General features: G+C 44.5%; 1 protein-coding gene across 5 annotated transcripts in view; it reads left to right on the top strand.

The window, feature by feature from the left end:
* The window catches only part of MCTP2 (multiple C2 and transmembrane domain containing 2), a 1,028,969-nt gene that overhangs the window by 668,404 nt on the left and 342,683 nt on the right, over positions 1-17,882 (top strand). For all 5 annotated transcript variants that reach the window (XM_069625066.1, XM_069625063.1, XM_069625064.1 and 2 more), the window contains 2 exons: positions 5,096-5,260; positions 8,814-8,944. In XM_069625066.1, coding sequence (XP_069481167.1) covers positions 5,096-5,260; positions 8,814-8,944 — 296 coding nt within the window. The remainder of the gene's footprint in view (positions 1-5,095; positions 5,261-8,813; positions 8,945-17,882) is intronic.

The raw sequence follows: 17,882 nt of genomic DNA, 5'->3' as shown, positions 1-17,882 counted from the left end.
ATGTTGCCAGGTGCTCCTAGCTATAAAGCTTGATGCAGTGGCTGTACCGGAGTGAATGGTCCTGGAAACGGCATTAAGGCATTGTTCTCGGGTTGATAATGTCATGTTAACGCCATGTTGCAAGGCCTGGAATGGGGCTAACAGCACGGCAGCCCAAGTTAACTGCCCGAGTGAAGCGAGGGCAGGTAACAAGTTCTCTGGGCCGTTACCCCTTTCCAGGCCATCAATCTGCCACCCCCGCACACACATTCCCCCATGCACATGCACTCCCCACACACAAACCCCACGACACACCCTCCACACTACATGCACACCCCCCTACACACATCCCACCCACCCACATACATACACTCCTGTCCACACACACTCCTGCCCATATACACACACTCCCCACCCCCACACTCCCCACACACTCCCCACCCCCCCACACACACTCCCTTCATGCACATTCTCCCCGATACACACCCTCCCCCTACATACCCTCCACCACACACATTCTTCACACACCCACCCCCTCACTCGACACACACGCACTCTCTCACACACAATTCCACACCCAATACCAAACACAAACAAGCATTGGCAATGCCAATAGTTTTGGCGTTTACTGCTGTTCTTTGCATTTTGCATATATAGGCACCTGTATTGAAAAGCTTCAAAGGAGGATGTGCTAAGTGGCGCGGGTGTGCAAGAGAATGAGAAGGAAGGAGAATAGAGCAAGGGAGAAACAATTGAGAGAGGTTGCCATCGATGATGAACAAGAGGTAATATGAATGAGAAATGTTGAGAGTGCGAGTGTCAGAAATAAAGCGAGTGTGTGAGCGGAATGATCAGAGAGGGTAGAGAGCGGAGGAGGGGTGGTTGAGTGGGTTGTGGCAAGAGTTGGGTGGGTGGGGGTAAATAGAATGTGGGAAGAGAGTGGGCATAGGGTGAGTGGGGTAGCGAGAGTGGGGGTACGGTGGGTGGGGGTAGAGAGTGTGAAGGTATGCTGGATGTGTGGGGGTAGAGAAAGTGGAGGGAGGGTGGGTGGGGGTAGAGAGTGGAGATAAGGTGGGGGTAGAGAGTGGAGGTACTTTGGGGGTAGAGAGGGAGGAGGTAGGCTGGGGGCAGAGAGAATGGTGGTAGGGTGGGTTGCGGTAGAGAATGGGAGTAGGGTGGGTAAGTGGGGTTAGAGAGAGTTGGGTTAGGACGATTGGGGTAAGGTGGGTAGGGGTTGAGAGGGAGAAGGTTGTCTGGGTGGGGCTGGTAGAAAGAGTGGGGGTAAGGTGGATGGAGTAGAGGGATTGGGATTGGGTGGGAGTGGAGAGAGTGGGGGGGTAGGGTGGGTTTGTGGGGGTAGATAGAGTGGGGGTTGGGTAGGTGGGGGTAGACATTTCAGAGTTGGGGTGGATGATGGCACAGAGCAGGGGTAGGGTGGGTGGGTGCAGAGTGAGTGGGGGTGGGTATGGGTAGAGAGAGTGGGTATAGGGTGGGAAGGTGGGGTTAGAGTGGGCCTAGGGTTGGTGTGTGTGGAGATAGTGAGGGCGGGTGTGGGTAGAGAGACTGGGGATAGGGTAGGTAGGTGGTGTTAGAGAGAGCAGGGTTATGGTGAGTGGGGGTATAGAGGGGGCCATGAGGGTAGGGTGGGTGTGGGTAGAGAGTGGGGATAGGGTGGGTAGGTGGGGTTAGAGAGAGTGGGGGTAAGCTGGGTGGAGCAAGTTAATCCCCCGCTACCTATAATTAAAGAAACATATATTTACCAATGTGTTGCCAGGATTCTGATTGATTGCCCATCGAAATTTCATAAAATAATAGCATACTTATAATGCCCAGCCTATCTGGTTAAGATCATTTAAATGGAGTTACATACAAAATATACAGATGCCAGATTTGTCCATCAGCGTTTAAAGAAAAAAGCCAAAAATTGACATAAACATATGCTTGTGCCACTGCCACAGACATTTGCCAAAAATAAAAGCCATTTTCAGATGCGGGACGGCAAAGTGTAATCCAGAATCAAGTTTGCTCCGACCCCTTCTTAGTACCATTAGTTCCTCATAGGTCAGTCTCTTGCCTCTGCTTTTTATTTTCTGTTTGTAATCATTGGGCAATTTGGCTGTGAAGCATGGAGATGGTGGGTATCAGTACACTGATGATACTCCGCTATCCAAAAATATCTTCTGAAAGTGATATGTTGAAGCTTGGTGTTTGCCTACTGGACATTGAAGCTTGGGTGGCCTCTCATGCTTTGAAATCGAATACTACCAAAGGTTTAATTTCTCTTGTTTGTTTCTATTTTCAGGCTGGTTTGTAGGGGCAAATAGTCATGAGGCCTATTTGGAATGTTCCCCTTTGGGAAATCGTTGGGCTTCACCTTGCTTTCCAGATTGTCTTTGACACCACATATTAACTCGGTGATTACATCTGCAAATGTCCCTGCTTTTACTTTCAGATCTGTGACACCCTTTATGCCAGTTGCACACTATTGTTATTGATGCCATCTCTGGTTTTATTTCTGATAGATTTGAGCAACTCTATTTTATAAGGCTTTCCCCAATCTTCTTTGGCTATATTAAAAACAGTTGCTTAGTCTGCCGCTGGCTTAATTCATGGAGCGAACAGGTTTGATCAGGTAACTCCTATTCTAACGACTCTTAGGGCCTCATTACGAGCTTGCCGGTCCGGATACGACGTTACCGGTAAACTTGCCAGTACTGTTGTATCCGGACCAGCAAAATCCGAGTCTGACCTGGCGGAATGAAAGGCACCGGCGAGCACAGCATGTCTGTAGCATCACAACCATTATGAATAGTGCCAGTGCTACAGGCTTCCCCATTCCCATTTAGCCCCACGCAAGGGCAATTACTGGGTCCGGTGCAGCCGGAATACCCTGGTAATTGCCCATTCGTGGGTGCCGGACTTTCTTGCAAGTTTGGGGATAGCCTGCCAGTTTTACCGGCAAGGCTACCTCCAACCTTGTAATGAGGCCCATAGTCTGTTACTGTTGTATGTTAGGCGTTTGATTAAACTGTTATGTATTGTACACAAAGCCATTCACTTTCAGACACCCCCCTATTTGGCTAAAGAATTGACGATTTCTGGGGTTCTAGAGGCCTCCGCAGCTGTGAATCTTTTCACCCCGAAGTTCATAAATTCAAACACGTGTTTTCTAAGATTTACCATAAAATACTGGATTATCTGAAATTTAGGCAAAGGCTTGAAATCATGGTTTTGGAACGTTGTGTTTCATTCCTGCTTTACACCTTTCTGGGTCTATTATATCTTATATTTCTGTTTGTTTTCTTGAGTTATTGTTTTATTTTGTATGTTTTTGTTTAAAATTGTATATTTTTAAGTTTTTTGCAGCGCACTGATGCAGTTCTGACACGTTCACACAAAATAAACATTTTAAATAAATAAAGGGGAGAGTAACATTAAGTCCAAACACAACTGATTTCTCTAGGACGTCTTAGTACAAAAATATTCCTTCATAGTAACACAAGCCATGCTAACATGTGTTTGATTTAATCAATTCTCCAGGCTGAAATTTCACGCGCATGCCATTCTTCAAGGGTTATCTGACTACCACCTCTGCGCGTGCAGTGGTTGAGAGAACTCTGCTTGGCCTCCTTAGAGACGTGAGCGCGTAGCACTGATTTGCTTTGGACTAAGAATCATTTGTGAATGACAACTGGACTAATAACCTGGCCACAGTATATGGGCTGAAATGACCCCATGGGCTGGCTGAGCTTGTCCTTAGAACCTGCCTCTGGCGAGGACATCTCCTCTTCCCTATGTGTAAACCACAGTGGAGTCCTTTTGTTGCACCGTTCGATTCCCCTCTAACATCACACGCATAGATTTCAGGGAAGAACAAGGGCGGCTTGCAGTCGCACCTGTGATCACTCGCCCCTTTGCATCACACACCATCCTACACACCATCGCTGAAGACCAGGGGTGGACTGGGAACTAAGAGGCCCTGGAAATAATTACTGGAGACCAAAAGAGGTTCTGGAAATAATTTTGAAAGTGGACCCTTATGACACATTTTCAGCAAGCTCAATGCTTTTCCTATGAGAACATTTGGAAATACTGCACAAAAGAGGCCCAGGGTGCAGAGGCCCACCTGGAAATATCCAGAGTTCCCTATAGGCCAGTCCACCCGTGCTGAAGACCTTTGGGGTGTTGGGCATGTGGAGTGCATTCTATGCGTTGCAAGTGTCTCCTGTTTCCTAAAGGGAGGGCCGTGTAGGGTGAATACATGGGGGCTGGGGTCCTCATTTGTGGACACACGTTGCCTTTGGACAAGCTGTGGTCTTCTTTGATAATTAACCGATGAGCAACCACTAAGGGACACAGGTGCCACATTCCCAATCAAGGAAGCAGCACAGAAAGAAGGAAACAATACATTAATGTACTTTCATTTTAACCTAGAGGCATATATTAACACCAATGTAACTTAACATTCAAATGCCTTGGGTTGGTGCTGCTTATACATTACACTGACTTTCAATGTTTATCTGAGCAAAAGGTTTGCTTGGATACATGGCTGTAATTTTAAGTGGATGTTTATACGAGAGATACAGCTACTGTCTGTGGTGTAGGCAGAAAACTAGATCCCGTCCCTACGCAATTTGGCATTTCAGTTGAAGTGACTTTTTTTAGTTTCGGTCCCCGCTATGGACACTCCCTCTTTACTCTCCGTGCCCCCAATTGACAAGGAAATAAGCATATTTGAATGGCTCTGTTGGCACATACTTGTACTTAAAGAAAGATGACCCCCCCCCCTCTGCTCAATAAATGTATCGGACTTTTTGCCTAAGCCATCTGAACCAGAAGAATCAGGCCCTGGCAACAGCAGACCGGTGAGAAATTCATGCGTCAGCCTCCATCCCGGGGGTAATGTTAGGCTTCGTTTCTCTTTGACAAACACACCAAGGCGCCCTGTTTTTCTCATTTCGCCGCAACGACCGTGCCGGCCCTTGTGTACGCATCTTACGATACGAGTGCATTTTTGGTTAGACTGAATTTAAATGTTTGCCTATTGACCTATAAACAAACTCATTTCTCTGTGGCCACAGTCTGCAGTATTTATACTATGCATTTGTTTTGTCAGGCAAGTTCTCTTCAAAGTCTTAAACTGTCTGAGTCCTTGGGCAAGAACCAATTGTGGAATGGGACGATCCGCGTCACCTTGCTGGAAGGGAGGAATATCCCGGAAGGGGGCACCCCTGCTACCTTTGTGAGGTTCAGACTGGGAGAGCAGAAGTATAGAAGTAAGGTATGTGCCTAGTCGATGTACACCATTTTATGGAAATCAATCTGGTAGTATTATCAATTTAATTTTAATTTTGGAATTTTCTTTTGCTATTTTGTGTGTGTGTGTGTGCGTGTGTGTGTTTGTGTGTGAGTGTGACTGTGTTTTACCAGTTTTTACAAAAATGTCTTTTGCTATAAACTTTCAACCTGCCCCTACATTGTGCCATGAACGATCAAAGGTGGCTGATTTGTGGTATCGTCCAGCCTTATTAAGGGGAATTGGTGGTATTCCACCACCAAACAATGTACACAGTTTCTGTTCAGTGATTTTTCTTTCTATTACAAAATACTGTTCAGAGCAGCGTGGATAGCCTTGCCAGTGGAATGCCCTCATTGCTGGAGCACACCGCTCAACTCCATAACGGAATGGTGTCATGGCACCAGAGGGCTAGACAGGGAAGGACCTGAGCGGGGAAGGCCCTCCCGAAACCAGTAAATGACCACTCATAAGCAATGTGTGGGCATTAACAGATGTTAATGTCACTGCGGTGGGCCCGACTACATTAGCTGCATGGCATACACAAATGTAGCCCTCTGTCTTTCAGCACTCAAAGCCACCTTGGTAATCTGACCCATTGGTGGGGAAAGGGGACCACACCATGCTCCAGATAAGATTTGAAAGTGGGAGTATTTTACTTACTATTTTTTAAAGCTGGGAGTAAAATGATTTTTTAAGGAGTTAAAATGTATATCAAATTCCCAATGAAAGTATTTCATAAGCGTTTTAACTAGAAAACAGATATCTTTAATGAGTCTCGGGAGGATCGCTCAGGGGCAATGTGCTCGCCTTGGAAGCAAGACGACACGAAGGAACACCGGTTCGATCCCCGGGTCCACGCTTCAAAACCTCTGGGTATTAAGCGCGTTATTAATAACCTATCATATCAATAATAATTTCTTTGCACCTAGTTATGCATGTACTTAAAAAGATCCATGTTTACTTTCTCCAATCAGTCAGTTAGAATAGTAGTTTCTTTGTAAGGTACTACATGCAGTACTGGTTCAAACATATCCATGGACCTGTGTGCGTGAAGGAAGGGGCACACAGTTCTACGTGTCAGTTTCCTCTTTTTTTTGTTGGGTGTATTTTTACTTCCTATTTTTATTTTTGAAGAGTTTTTGCCTATTTTTTAAAGTAAAAGTGGCTGATAGACCGTTTATCTGTAGGGCTGGAACCACCTATCTCAAATTGACCATTATTGGGCTGGAATTTCCTGGGAGGTCTTTTTGGTGGGATCTGTGGTTCTTCAAGACCTGTTGTGATTAATGTAGACTCCTTCCCATCCAACCTTTTGCTGGGCAGCAGTGAACTACCCACGCTGTGCATTTCTCTGCAAACCCGGGCAGAAGTAAACTGATCAGTGTAATTGTGCCCATCCCCAGTTACCCAGTATTAAAGAAGTGCTGGATTTCCTGTTGGGCAGTATTGCCACTGTATTATGGGCCATGACAACTGGGTGTTGTGACATTCAAGACTCCTCTTGATTGGACTGCACAGCAAAGATGATCCGTTGAGAGTGTTGTCTAAATCATAACCTTTGCTTCTGTGAGATGAAGGCCAATCAGAAGACATTGTTTTTGTGTTGCACTGAAGCTTTGCTCTTGGCTCCAGTACACAAAGCGTTGAAGCTATTCTTGAAAGGTTTGCATTGCAGGCCCGAGTAGCTATCGTCTAGGAAACAAGACGACGCAGAGCAACACCGGTTCGAATCACGGGTCCGCACTTAGAAACCTCTTCGGTATTAAGCGCGTTATAAATGACCAGTTATGCTTTTGTGTAAGTGTCATTTCTTCTTTGACACTAAAATTACTAATGGGGAAAAAGTGTCTTACGATCATCCCAATACAGCTATCATGGGTCCTGTAATTGAAGTGCTACCCAACGTCAGCATCTGCCACTTAAACTATCAATTCCATCGTGGAACCTTGTGATCTTGCATTGAGGTGCCCAGCATATCTAATGCAGACGAATGTAAATACATTCTGTTTAGTTAGATGTGTCTAGGGGTATGACCTCTTAGTTGCACTCTTTAGAAGTACTGCATTCCTTTTGGGGTATTTGGGGAAAGACTTGTGCATTTAGGGCAGCGTGACCAGACATGCATTTTTCTATCCGATCGAGTGAGAGTGGCAGAGATTTCCATAGTGTCGGGGCAAGAATAGAAAAGGCACAGCTCCAATGCTTTTTGTTGCTCTGTATGTGTTTGGAGGAAAGACCGAACTGGGATTGTACGGCTGGAGCCAGGCACAAAGAGAACTATTGAAATCTATGGTTACTCTAAACTAACAAGGATAATACTAATATTGAAGGTATTGCATGCATATGTGTTGGTAAAATACACAGTTTGCTCCATGTTCCCTTTCTTGTGATCCGCTGCTGTTTCATTGTGTTTATTGTGTTCCTGCCTCTCGGGTTCAGGATTGTGTGGTGATTTCAGCTAATAGTGTCAGTCTTAATTTCTTCCAATTTTAATCATCACATTTCCTCCACTGGGTCAGATAGTCGTACAGGACTTACAACTCTTCTGTTGTGTGTATGGAGCATGTTCTGCCCAGTAGGCAACATCTCGGTTTCGGTCGGCAGCGCCACTCCTGAAGTCACTGTGCGCCTTCAATTGGGTACGGCTGTGCCGGCCCCTAACATTCACTGCAACGAAAGAAGGACTTAAACTGGCAATCAAGCAACAAAATACAGTTATGATTGGTTTGGTTCTTCAGTTTCCAAAACGGCAGCTGTGCACCCAAAAGATTATCAAACTTCATATAACTAAACAAAGATAAGGAAATAATTCTAAGTATTCTTTTATACTGTGCGGGATCGGGATTCAAACCTGTGTTGCACTGCCTCCAAGACAACTGGGCTGCCCCTGAGCTATGCTTCCTGCCCTAACAGTTCAGAAATCATTCAGGCACAGTAATTTAAAATTATATATTTTAAAAAATGCAGATGCTGTTTGGCTATCACTTCTGTGCACCTGTAGTAATCATGACACCATCCACCCCCCCCTAGAAAAAGACTACAACGTGTGTATATATAATTACATAAACATCTTGGGGCCCGCCTGCAGCCGATTAAAGTTTCCAAATGAACTTCAAAATCAAACTTAAATTTGTTCCCATGACTTGATAATTGAGATGCTTTTCTTTATTGTTTGTAGTGCGATGGTATGTTGAGATTTGATGTCCTTCAATAAGACATGAAATGAAGTGTATTAATGTTTTAAAAGTTCTGAGGATGAGTATGCTGGTCCTATTTGCATAGACATGCATAATAGCACAGCAGTTAAGGGGTTTTAAATCTGATCCCCTCTCTGCAATCCTCTGGGTTATCTCATCGAGGCTGTGTGTCTCTTAGTGGCTTACAATACAAACTTCCTTGGGATTTTGTTCAGGCCCTCCTTACTAAACTGCTTTTTGGAGTTTCTTTCTCATGTGCTACCTACTGTTGTTGTATGCTGTGCTATGTTAATGCGGACATGAGCACCGCCAATAAACTCTACCTGCATGTTTTCTAGACACAGTATAAGGGCACAAATCCCCAGTGGCGGGAACGCTTTGACTTTCACTACTTCTCTGGCAGGATGGGCATCTTGGACATCGAGGTGTGCGGGATGGAAAACAAGAGGCACGAAGAAGTCTTGGGGACGTAAGTATCCGATGGCTACGGCACAACTGTAACTCTCCCTTACTCTATACGCACACACACATTGAAAACCAAGGCAGGACACGCGGGAAGGGTGGCCTAAACGTACTGATGACTATTGTTGGGAACAGAAGTCTAGCCTTGGCATGTCTCACTGGGATCAACAATTCGGGTATTCGTTAATCTACATCAGCGGATCAGTTAAGCCCTTTTTAGGCACTTCAGTCCAGAGGAAAACCAGGAACTCCCTAAAAGTTGGTGACATGGAGTAATGTAACATGCATTTTATACGACGCCTGTTACCACTATAGTGAACTCCGTGCCACTACTATAGGTGTGTTCGACTGGATATTGAATAATATGACCACCTGCTATACTTGATCCGATTCTGGATAATGTCTTCACTTGTCCTGGTAACTTCAGTAATATTTACCATGTAGTAGGGTTAACATATAAAACAAGTTGTGTTGATCTAATGTTTGAGTGGTAAGAATTGATATAGTAAAAAATGACTCTACAAGAATGTTTCTTTTTTAAAAACAAATGTTGATATATCTAATAGTCTTAGTCTCAAATTTGATTCCAAGAACAATACAAAAAACATGTCATGTAATTGCTGTAAAATGACAGAAAACATATCATTGTGTTAGCCTTCTTATATCCTGACTACTTCTCAATGCACCAATGTGTGTATGTGTGGGAAACTGAACAATATACTGATCAACGATTTACATATATCACATCCTTTAAAGATTGACCCAATAAATGTTTCTACTTATGTATATTCATAATCTTGTTCCAATAGTCGGGATATAAAAGGGGGTAGTACACTTATGTGTTGTATCCTAAATTATTACCTTAACTTTGATTTCTATTTTTCTCAAAGAAGTGTGGCGAATTGGGGGAATCTGTCAATTCCTCCAAGAGGGGAGCCCCTTCCTGTGCTGTGAGGCTAGGGAGTGGAGCCCGCTATGCAATATTCCCCCTAGGGGTGGCAGTAAGCAAGACCTCACAGGGCGGTACACCCCCCTTAGGGGTAAGGACTCCCTTTTTTCGATGAGGAACTCCCTTCTCATTATACTCAAAAAATCAGTATAATGCTATTAGTTGACAGACAACTATCTTACATATGTCATTGTGCTATAATGACAGAAGACAAGTATCAGCCTAGTACTGTGAATAATCAGAACATAGGAGTGATAAAGAATGCCTGTCTGTCAATCACTGAGACGAAGCAGCCCAAAGGAGTTATGATGAACATGGCCCAGGAGTTTCCTGAGAAGCCCCAGCAGTGTATAATAAAAAGAGGAGATGGACAAGACAACCAAGCAGTGAGTCCTGGGAGTTTTAAACCGGTTGGATCGAGGAGGCTCGAAACCAGAGGGAGACACTGTTTTAGTCACCAGGAATCAGCTACAGAGCAGAAGCATTAGCAGTACGAACAACAGAATGGAGAAAGTCTATCAGAGTCCCATTAGGGACACACAAACAGGACTGGAGAGGAGCCCTAACGTTGGCTTGCTGGCTCTGTTCACGGAAATGAGAACCCAAGGAGAGTACGGAAGGAGAGAGTTGTTGATGTGGCGGCATAAACGAGTGAAGAACACTTTCATTGCCGACACCACCGTAGGACACTGTAGCATGGTGGAAAAGTGGCAAGAGAAAAGCCAGTAGAACCGCCCTGACTGAATACAAAGAAGAGAAAGAAAATGCCAACCCGTTGATGCCCACTTGTCCCAGTGAATGGTGAGATTACCAGAAGAGTGAGAATCATTCAGGGACTCTTACTCATCCCTGTGAATGGCATATCTGTCTACATATTTCATTGTGAAGATAAATAACAAAAGGAAAGAGGATTGGTCCAAGAACTTTTGTCTGCATCCTAACAAAGAAAGAAAGTAGGGTGGTGTAACACCACTCCTATTCAGAGACTCGGTCAAGAACCAGAGACAGCCCAGAAAAGAGTCTAAAAAGTCCAGCGAATCAATATATAGAGGCCCGGAAAAGCCCCAATGAACGAACTAAAGGAACTTTTCCAAGAGAACAAGATACTATTTGAAGACCCCCATAATGAGGAGAACTTTGCTGAGAAGCATTCCAGGGAAAGGGAGTCATTCTCCTTTTTTCTTTTTGTTCTGCATTGATTGTGGTAGTCACCCTAGGTAAGATTCAGACGGAGGACATACTTTTGATTTTGGACTTGGGTACTGATGACAAGCACCCTAGTTTAGTTGTGTTAGGTAGGGAAACCCTTAGAATAGGGAACGTTAGGCATTTTGTTTATTATTTTCCAATAGGCCTTTTGAAAATGGCACATATTGGTTGGTCTCCTTCTTCTGACCTACCACAGAAGCCATTTAGCCAAACCAGTTTACACATGGGAGTATTAGGACTTCTACTTTTTAGGCCTTGGATTTTATGACTTTGTCTGTCTAAATATGTACCGAAGCTCGCTTCTGCATAGAGTGTAGGGAAGTGGGTGAATTTAAGATGTGGTGTATGTATGGCCCGAAGTATTGTATGAGCTACATCGACTTTGTCACCAGGATCACCCATGATGCTACGACAGCCTGCCTTTGGGTCACAGCTATACCCCTTTGCAGTGGTTTTAAAATTGACCAATACAACCAGTTCCTGGTAGGAAATCATAGATGTGAAATCTGTGGGAGATGGATCATATCATCAGAAAGAACATAACTGGAGCTGGATAATGTATTTCTCTTGACCTTTAGTGGGTGAGCATTAATTGCAGAGGGCCTTTAACTGCCTAATCAATGGAACATGAGGTTTCAAAACTAAAAAACGGTATGTTTTAGTTCTATGGTCATTCTAGGTTTGCCTTTACCACAGATGGTTAAGTAGTTACTTCTCCCCCTCTGGAATGTACCTCTCCCCCTACCCATTAAAGCTACTTCTTGTACCTCTGCATACTTATTTTAATCCCTGGGGTGTCCACATATTTGCAGCACTCAGTTGCTTCACAGCTTGCTTTAACCTTTATAAATCCCATATATAATTGCATACTATGATAAACTAACCATAAGCACATCAGTTCATGGAATGCTCTTTCTATCACAGGCCCTGGCATCGGCCATATTGTGACTCTAGAGGACACTTTAGCTGGTCCCCTTCCCTGAGGGAAAGGGACCACATGTAGGAGATCATAAGAATTGTCATGTAATGTTTAGGACTCATCACCCAGAAATATCCATTGTGTCAAGGTCATCCTTTATACAGTAACGTCTCTGATTAGTTTTCTTTTGTTGCCATTTATTGGCCGGGAACCTCGTTTCGTAAACCAACAGGCTTATCTGCCATAATGCAACGTTGGGACCTTATTTTGGCTTGTCTGTTACCCCCATCTCCCTATCCTGGATAGAAAAGCTTGTAATCACAGAGAGTGACTGCTGTGCTTGGAACCTTTGCTTTGGTCTTTGGGTGATGGGACAGGTGGTGGTAAAATACACCTTCCAATGGAGCAAGACGGGGGTCTGCAATATAGAAAGTTGAAGCACACCCATATGGAGTAGATTGGTGGTTTGGTAAATGGGTGCCAACAATGATTGAAGTCCTTGACTGCGTGCAATCCATTTTCTACCAAGAACCCTCATGCAGATCACAACACCCTACTCTTTTGAAGCACGCGTCTGCAACCGGAAGCTTGCTAGACAATTTGGACTATGAGACCCTTGATTGCTCACCATTGCCTGTGGGTGGGTATGGCTAATTGGGGTGTTAGCCCAAAACGTATAAGTTTGCCTGTCCCAAAACTATGACCGACATTAAAACCACTCCCTAAAAAAGCATTTAGTTGGTCTACATCTACATTTGTTCTCGGGAGGATAGCTCAGGGGCAGCAAGATGATACGGAGCAACACAGTTTTGATCCCTGAGTCTGCGCTTAGAAACCTCTGGGTATTAAGCACATTATGAATAACCAATTACAATGCATAGCTGCAGAATCCTTTCATGGAATTTGGTGTATCCCTGATTTCATGAAAAGTGAGTGTTCCTGCAAACTTGGGTAATCAATGAAGAGAGGCCTGCTGCAACAAGGAAACCTGGATGTTTCTAAATGTTTCCTTCTCGTGCTGTGTCAGTTTCCTGATGGCTGCATCCAGGCCTGAGACTCTGCTCCTCTTTGCTGCAGACGTGGCGGGGATTTCTAATGTGCCCGCTTCCAGGGCTCCTTCCTGTGCCTTGGAGGATTGGTGTCAGGACGCACATCCTAGCGTCGGCAGCTTCATGCCTGCAGACTCTCCTCTGAAAAGCAAGAAACTGAAAAGAATTTGTTTCCTGACTCGGTCTTTACCGGCCCAGCGGGAATGTTTCACTTCTGTACCGATGACCCTTTCTTTTCTGCCAAATTCCACGCACTCTTAGAAAAAGGATTTTCACTCCACAATGGAAATGCTTGTAGTTTTCCTTTTTTTTTTTCTTTTTCTTTTCACATCTTTAACAAAATGGAAAAATGCTATGCACCTCCACCAAGGGTGAATCTAAAATATTTTCCGGAGGGTTGGAGAGCAAAGAGTGCCGATCCCTCCCCGCGTGGTGATTCTGTTTAAAACACTTGATTCTCCCCGTTAGCATGGTCTGTAGATTAATCACTTCTTCGCTGACTCCCGGGCCTTGCCTTTTTTTTTTTTATCCTGCTCTTCAATTGTTCGTATCCTTTTTTCTCCAATGGCTCTCTTTGGTTTTGTGAAGTGTTGCCCTTTCCTTTTTCTGCTCAGTTGGGGTTCCACATGGCGCTGGCGGGGTCTTCTTCTTTTTCCCTTTGCCCATCTTTTATCGGAAATGATCTTTCCTTTCATGGTCCAGAGTATCATCTACACACGGATGCAGCGCGGCTCTGTTGCTCTTTTGCTTTTGTTCCCTCCGCGCACAATCCGGTGTCGAATTGTCTTATTTCTGTCTCCTCTTAGATTAAATACAGTTACTTTAAAGGAGATGTGACAAAAGACCCAATTCCTGTCCTTTCCCCTCCGTTCAATCGACTCTTACTTTTCTCTGGCTTTTTTCGCTTGATGATGATTTCGCAGTTTTGGTCGGGGTGGTGGCAGCCCGTGGCATACCTATTGAATAAAATATCCCTGACTGCTTGAAATTTGCAGATGTCTGCTTTTTTTTAATGTGATCTGATCTTCAGTTTCCGATCCGGGTTCCGGCAAGGTCCTTCTCCTTCCTTGTTTGAATATGGTCTTGTCCTAGTTTGTTTCTTGATGGCCCTAATTAAATCTGAGCTAGCGCTTAACCTCTAGAATCTGTTGAAAAATATGCAGACATCTGAGGTCTCTTGTACTGCTCAAGTCACCCAGGAGTTTGCATGTTACACACTTTTTTCACACTGCTCTACTTTCCAAAGTCTCTTCTACTTTGTGACTCGTCCTCTTGTAGCCTGAATTGCTCCATCCACTTTTCTGCTCCACTGCAGTGTTTAACTTGATTATTATTTTTTTTTTATTTATTTAAGGTGGTACATATTGGTTGTACATTTTTGACAACCTTTGACCATCATGGTCCTGAAGACAGAGAAAAAGAACATATATTGGGTCAAGACACAAGGAAAGAATATATCTGAAGAAAAGCAACTTGATTTTATTTTGAGGGTTTTTTTTTTTAACCATACAGCAAAATTGATTGCTAACTTGCCAGCCTTATAGTACATTTGCAGAACTTTTTTTTACCGCCTGGATACTACTGTTCACCCTGTTCTTTGCTGAATTTGGGGGCATGCATTGCTATAGGGTTTCTTCTGTAATATTTGACCACCTATGAGTCGTGTGAGCATGACAGCAAAGGGCCCAAAAGTGTATATTACTTAAAAATACTCACAAAGGGAGGAAATTACCAGTGCAGTTTTCCCTGAGTATCCCATCGGTGAGACACTTTTATGGGTTAAATAAACAGTTCTTTTGAGGCTGGTTGACGTATAAGACGCAGCCTAATGAGGGGACGCTCATTTTCTGTCACGGCCGCACGGTTGTGGAATTCTCTTCCTCTGCCTCTCCGTTTTACGGAGGATCATCGCAGTTTTAGGCAGGCTGTGAAAACATGGCTTTTTGCTGCCTAACTTTTGGATTTGGTTTTTGGCTTTCCTTTTTCTGTCTTTGCATAGGTCTGCCATAGTGCCATGAAGCCCCTCGGGGTGAGAGTATGCGCTTTATAAATGATTTAATATAACTACTGTACTAAGGCATCTACTTTCTATGTAAATATAAATTTATTATGACAAATTTAGCAGCATAATCGTATTGTCTGGTACCTTATTAACTGGCATTTCCTGTTGCCTCCATTGCCATGAATTTGTTAAAATACGATGCCAGTTAGTAAATTTTTCCAGACGGATAACGTAGTGTGCGGATGGTGGGGTGTCAGTAAATTGAAGGCAAGGATTTCCTCATTTTTCCTGCTGTCTGCTACCAGGATAACCGGCTTTCAGTCAGCTGACATATTTGATTAACCAGCATTATTGGGTTTGAGGTAATGCAGTGTAACAGACCCACATCACTATGCTCTTATTTTTAACCCTTGCAGGACCTGAGTTGATGACCAGGGGCGTTGCTAGGGGGGGGCTAAGGGGGCTATAGCCCCTGATCTTTTGGTTGTAGCCCCGGATAGAATCTCAGTAGCTACAGCCAAAAGTCTAGCTAGCCCCCAGTCCCAACAGTACCGACATTAGCTTAGCCCTGGGTCTTTTCCAGACCTAGCAACTCCCCTGTTGATGACATTGGCAAGAGCCAAAGCCGCCGTTGTCACAGCACACGTTGGGCTGTCCTGAAACACTATAGAGGCACACAGGAATGGTACTGCTTTTGTAAATGCTGCGTAAAGCCCCGGCCTGCACCTGGCACAGCATGCGAGTGCTGCACTTTGTAAATGCTGCATAACCTTGCCTCCAACTGCCGGAGCATGTCTGTGCTGTACTTTGCAAATGTTTCTTAAAGTCCAAGGCTTTACCTGGCACAGCATGTGGGTTCTGGACTTCCTAAACGCTGTGTAAAGCTCCAGCTGCACCTGGCACAGTATGCGGGTGCTGCACTTTGTAAATGCTGCATACAGCTCTGGCCTGGACCTGGCATCAACATGCCGGTCTTGCACTTCCTAAACGCTGTCTAAAGCTCCAGCTGCACCTGGACCAACATGTGGGTGCTGCACTTTCTAAATGCTGCGTAAAGACCCGGCCTGCACCTGGCACATCATGCAGGTGCTGCACTTTGTAAATGTTGCATAATTCCCCAGTCTGCACCTGGCCCAGCATGTGGGTGCTGCACTTTCTAAACGCTGCGTAAAGCCCCGGCCTGCACTTGGCACTGCGTGTGGCGCTGCACTTTGTAAATGTTGCTTAATTCTCTGTCTGCATCTGGACCAGCGTGTGGGTGCTGCACTTTCTAAACGCTGCGTAAAGCCCCGGCTTGCACTTGGCACTGCGTGTGGCGCTGCACTTTGTAAATGTTGCTTAATTCCCCGTTTGCATCTGGACCAGCATGTGGGTGCTGCACTTTGTAAACGCTGCGTAAAGCCCCGGCTTGCACTTGGCACTGCGTGTGGTGCTGCACTTTGTAAATGCTGCGTAAAGCACCAGTCTGCACCTCACACACCATGTGTGGGTGCTGCGCTCGTGGCAGCCGAGGGCTTGCCAAATTCGGTCAATATTATCCAGTTTTGTGGCAAGCTTCATTCATGCCCTTCAAGGCAAAGGACGATCATCAAAGTGCTGCCCATTCATTGGCAGATTAGGCTTGTAAAGTACTTTAAACAAATGTGCAGAGCGTAGGTAAATGCAAATAAATGTTGGGCAGTCAGTGCTAGTATGCCAATATTGCTATTGGATAATAATTCAGTTTTATATATTCGATATTACCCAACACATTCATGGACTATGACTTGGTCCATTAAGGTCACCGTAATGACCTTCGTGAACGCTTTCTGTTTCCCAAAATAAACACAGAAAGGGCCGTTCTAATGCTGCTTGGATGTAACCCGCTCACCGCCGCTCTATTCTACAGGCTGCAGCACGAGCCTATGATAACTGAGAATACATTAACATAGTGGGAACGGACAAGGGGTGCATCTTAACATCAGTAATATTTTCCTGATTTAAATACCCACTGGTAAATGGGCTAGGACGAGTAATAACGGGGCACAACTGGACAGTAAGGGCGCTTAGGTGGTTAATCGAGATTAGGTCCAATTTGATTATTGGGATAGCTGCAGACCAGTGAACAGTAAAGCTTTAGCCCCTAAATATCTTAATATGTACAAGGTTTAAACACTTTCCTGATATTGCGCTTGGCCTTCAAATAATTTCCCACATACGTTAGTCCTGTAGTCTTTTCCATAGACGGGAGGATAGCTCAACGGCAAAGTGCTCGCCTTGGAAACAAGACGACACAAAGCACCACAGGTTTGATCCCCAGGTTCGCGCTTAGAAACCTCTGGGCATTAAGCGTGTTATAAATACGCAACTAAGACATATTCCTGTATGCCCCCCGTCTGTGTGAGCGCTTTAAAAATGCAAAATAAATAAATAAATAGAAAAACGATCCCCATACCGTATTTAATGTTTACTAAATTCTGTTTCGACATGTTGGTCGTCTTCAAGGCAGAGATTTCATAGGACTCTGCCTTTGGCACGCCCCTTTCACAATCTATTCCACAAAGTGGCATGCCAATCGGGTTTGACATGGGTGCCTTACTGAAATAACTAGTGCCCAGTTGCCATCTCTGATAGACTGAAAGACCTATGTGGGCCAGCACAAGCCTCCCATGTCTGCATTGCCCGGGCTCACCTTGAGAGCCAATGCAAGCAGTTTGTGTGATTTCAAAACAGAGTTCCTTGAATGTGTATTTTATCTTTGATTTTATTTATATTAACGGAGGAGACATTTTCTTTTGATCCCAAAAGAAAGTTCAATAGATGAGAAATAAGATTTTC

Source organism: Ambystoma mexicanum, chromosome 11 (genome assembly GCF_040938575.1).
Source record: "Ambystoma mexicanum isolate Mex_15411 chromosome 11, UKY_AmexF1_1, whole genome shotgun sequence".
In the NCBI taxonomy this organism is placed as follows: Eukaryota; Metazoa; Chordata; class Amphibia; order Caudata; family Ambystomatidae; genus Ambystoma; species Ambystoma mexicanum.
This window is presented reverse-complemented; position numbering and strand designations above follow the sequence as displayed.